We start from the raw sequence: 4,239 nt of genomic DNA, 5'->3' as shown, positions 1-4,239 counted from the left end.
CAAGCCAGCCATCCTCCCACACCTCATCGACACACGGGCCAACCGGCGTCCACCACGCACAGGGCAAAACAGGAAAAACCGAAAATGGCCCGGCGGGTCATGCTAATTATCGGCGGTGGCAACAGATATTTGCCCGCTGGACCACGCCGACAGGCCTCATAGAACACATTGCCAGACACGGTCACTGACAAAGACGGCCCACAAGCGAGTTACCCCACATGTCAGCGAGTGATCGAAACCAGCTGAGTGAGCAAGAATAGAGTGAGCAAGAATACAGGGGCGAGGCTTCGATCCGACGGCGCAGATCGTCCGGGAGCAAGATCGAATCGATGGAATCGCATCAAGGAATCGATCCGACGGCCACCAGTGCCTGAGCTCTGAGAGCGCTTTTCTTGCAATAGGATACATGGCCCAGTAGCCCAGTCTCCCCTCAAGCCCAATTCTCAAGTCACACGAAATTGGAACCCTATCCTACAAAAGGAAAAAAAGGGGAAATCCGAACCCTAACCACGGCATGGCAGAAATGCCCGGCGGCGCGCCTGCGTAGGCATCCGTCCCGGCGCCGCGGCAACGTCCTCGCCCCTCTGTCCTCAGCGCCCTGTCTTGGCGGCAGACCGTGCTTGGCGGCCTCCAAGGCCGCACCAGGCGAGCGTCGCCGTCTCCTCCCGTTATCCATCGCGCCTGCAGCAACTGAGCGCGAGCGTCGTCGACCCACATCGAACACCAACAAGCAACATAGGAGTAAGTTGATTTGGTTTCCTATTTCAGAGTCGAACAATTTTTTTATCAGATGCATGAATCTATGCCCAAACATGTGCTACATCTATTGTACAATTAGTTGTACTGCTTGTTCACATGCTTGTTTAGATTTGTTGCTTAAATTGTTTTTTTCTATCTCTAACATCTAAAGTGACAATTTTGTAGAATAAATCTTTTCCTAGCTAGCATGTTGATTTGGTAAGAAAATACTTTAATTGTCAGTTGGACCTTAGTATAGTGCATAGTATGCCAGACATAATCGTTGATCAAATTAGGACAGTCGTAACTCAGTAACCATGACTATAAGTTATTGCATCCTCATCATGCTTATCTTTAATGTTGGAGTAATCAAGCTTTTCAGCCTATCAACACCAGTAGTCGAGTTCAGTTCTGGTAATAGAAACATGCCGGCTTACTTGTTTCCTAAAACTCTCATCTTTCAGCTGTTGCTTATTCTTTGTTTTGCCATGAACAAGCAAATATGCAGTGCACAATTTAATTTCTACATGTAGTGATATGTGGTAGAATCCATGCTAATTTAGGCTCCTCGTCTTTTGGAAATGTTACAACAGTTTAATCTGGATTCTGAAGCAATGGGCTGCAAAAAGACCAAGGCAGAAGCTACATCTGTTCTGAGTTCAGACAGACTAAGCAGTCTACCCCCAAAGATAAAAGGCAACATCCTCTCCCGTTTGAATGTCAGAGAAGCTGTTAGGACTAGCACCTTATCGAGTACATGGAGGGATGCATGGACAAATATGCCAAAAATATCTTTGCGCGATAGAAATTTTACACGAACCAGGTTTGTTAAGTTGGTCGATATGGTGCTAGCACTCCACAAGGGAACCATAGAAGAGTTTGATATATCAGGTGAAAAGAGTTACCACGATGAGTTCGCTAGGTGGATGCTCATGCTGTCAAGGAGATCACCAAGGTCAGTTACAATCAAGTTGAACTCAGGGCCAAGGTATAAGATTTCCTCACGCGTCTTTTCCATCGGTGATTTGAAGTTTCTGCAACTGGAAAACTGCATCATCAGCTTGCCCCGGGCATTCCAAGGCTTCAAGAGCCTAACTTACCTGAGCCTAAACAATTTCTCATCCACAGACTGGGATATCCAAAATCTGATCTCATTCTGCCCCGTACTTACTGATTTGATATTAACTACTTTTGAGGGCATCAACCAACTAAACATTCACGCTCCTAAGCTAGAATATCTTAGTGTTTATGGGGACTTTGAAGACATTAATTTGGAGGCCCCTAATCTGAAGGTGGCCATCCTTTATCTAGATCACCAAGCTAAAGCATATCAATCTGTTCCAATTGCACATGACAAGGAAAACCATATCAAGAAGTCATTGGGAAGCCTAAGTGAGATCAAAATACTTGGAATCACTGGTAGTTTCATGAAGGTGAGCTATTATTTCCTCCAGCATTGCTATGTCTTCTTCTGCCTGCTGACTAATCTGTGTTGCCATTTCCCCCTTGTTCAGTATCTATCAAAAGGGCGTATACTTACAAAGCTCCCTACTGTGTTTACACGCCTCGAGAATATTTATCTTAATATATGCTTTTGGGACCGGAGGCAAGTCTTTGCTGCTTATTCATTATTTCAGAATGCCCCTAACTTGAAGAAGCTTGCGGTGTGGGTACGTATGCTAGTAAATCCTCTCCCTCCCTCAATCACGCACTCCATGTTTGTTGTATTTGCAACGCCTAATGAGTTGTGATTTTTTTTTTGCAGAGTTACCCTTCAAGCACATGGGATCAGTGTCAGGCAAGGATTCTAGAGCATACGCTGCAAATGCAAATGGACCATCTCGTGACGGCCAGTGTTGGATGCTTCCGGGGTCTTGACAACGAAGTCGATTTCGTGGCAAAGTTACTGAGTTGGGCACCTGCTCTGGAAGAAGTGAAGATAGAATGGAAGGGCGAAACAGACTGCATCATGGTTCTTGCCAAGCTATTAGCTCTGCCGAGAGTGTCTGCCAGGGCCAAGGTCATTGTTTCATTTTGATAAGCATGCTGCCCCATCACTTTGACGATGTAATTTGCTGCTGAGTTCATGCGAATGTACCACCTACAACTAGCTGGTGGTTATATGTGTGCATCTAATACAAATCATCAGGTGGTGGTAGTATGTGTTGTCGAGGACATTTTGTGGGAGTATTTAATGTGCCACCAGCATGTGTTTTTCTTATGAAACACTCGAGGAAGTTTTCCATATAAAACGCTATCCGCTTGTGGTCTTGCAATTAGTATTTCCATGTTTACCAATGCAATGCTGTGGGACAAATATGTGGTTATAGGAAAGAAATAATGTGATCAGGTGAAAAAACATCTCTGCCTGCTTGCCAAACAAAGCACCCTCGTGGTCACACACGACAGAGCTAAATCGTCTCAAATTATGTAGGAGGCAAAATGCCATGAAATTTGAATTGGGTACATCTGGTTGTTCTATTTACAGTCCTAAATCAGAGATCCGAACACACTCTGCTCTTTGTAGCAGCAGCTTTTACTTGGCTCCATTGATCTTAACATGCTCACGAAGGCAACATCTACACTGAGATTCTGAGGCTCCAGCACCCAGATCTGATGGAAGGAATTATGGTGAGCACTGTCACTGGGGTGATGAATCCCTCCTCACGAAGCTCACGGAACAGATGAGTGAGGAGTACAAGCCGCAGAAAGCCGTGAAGATCAAAATCGGCTCACTGAAACTCGAGCTGAGCAGCATCAATGCTTTTCTCAAGAAGTTGGCTGACAGGGAGGATCTAACGATCAGACCAAGGAATGGAGGGACCAGGTGAGAGAGATGGCCTATGAAATCAGGACTGCGTCGATAACTACATGCACAAGCTCGACCACGAGCCGGATAAAGTAGGTGGAATCATGGGCTGTATCCACAACATAATCGTAAGGTGAATTTTTTTGGAATTGTCCGCGGGCTCTCTGGAATCATGGGCTTTATCCATGACATCATCGGTAAGGTGAAAAGAATTGGAATTGCCGAGACAAGCAAGCGACAGAAGAGGTTGCAGTGGGATGATGCAGCCATATCTGGGGAATCAACGATAACCATTGACCCTCGATCGAATGCCTCCACTTTATGCCGAGGCTGTTGATCTTGTGGGTATTGATGCTAAAATAGATGAACTCATTGAGTTGGCGACCGACCAGGAGGGGAAACAGTTGAAGGTGGTGTCAACTGTTGGGTACGGAGGCTTCAGCAAGACAGGCACTTGCGGCCTAGGTATACAGACACCTTAAAGGGCAAACTGTCAGGTAGACTTAGTGCGTTTTGTTGAACATTCGGTGGGTGTACTTAATGTGCTTTCCGTGCTGCCATTCCTCAACAACGTCAGTTCAACTCTGCTGTTTTGTCCCTGTGTTCTGTGTCCATAAGAAGCGATCACATTTGGGAAGGCACCTTCATGTTGTATCAATAAGATGAGAATCACAGACATCAAGTTGTACCTT

At 45.6% G+C, this 4,239-nt stretch overlaps 1 protein-coding gene across 1 annotated transcript; it reads left to right on the top strand.

The window, feature by feature from the left end:
• The first annotated feature begins 614 nt into the window (after positions 1-614).
• On the top strand, positions 615-2,999 carry LOC119348138 (F-box/FBD/LRR-repeat protein At1g13570-like). The gene is made up of 4 exons (XM_037616476.1): positions 615-741; positions 1,332-2,171; positions 2,253-2,408; positions 2,504-2,999. Exons 2-4 carry the CDS (start codon positions 1,353-1,355, stop codon positions 2,774-2,776), a joined length of 1,248 nt encoding a protein of 415 aa, XP_037472373.1. The 5' UTR covers positions 615-741; positions 1,332-1,352; the 3' UTR covers positions 2,777-2,999.
• Positions 3,000-4,239: the final 1,240 nt, after the last annotated feature.

The sequence above is a fragment of the Triticum dicoccoides genome, unplaced genomic scaffold (genome assembly GCF_002162155.2).
Source record: "Triticum dicoccoides isolate Atlit2015 ecotype Zavitan unplaced genomic scaffold, WEW_v2.0 scaffold86589, whole genome shotgun sequence".
NCBI lineage: Eukaryota > Viridiplantae > Streptophyta > Magnoliopsida > Poales > Poaceae > Triticum > Triticum dicoccoides.
This window is presented reverse-complemented; position numbering and strand designations above follow the sequence as displayed.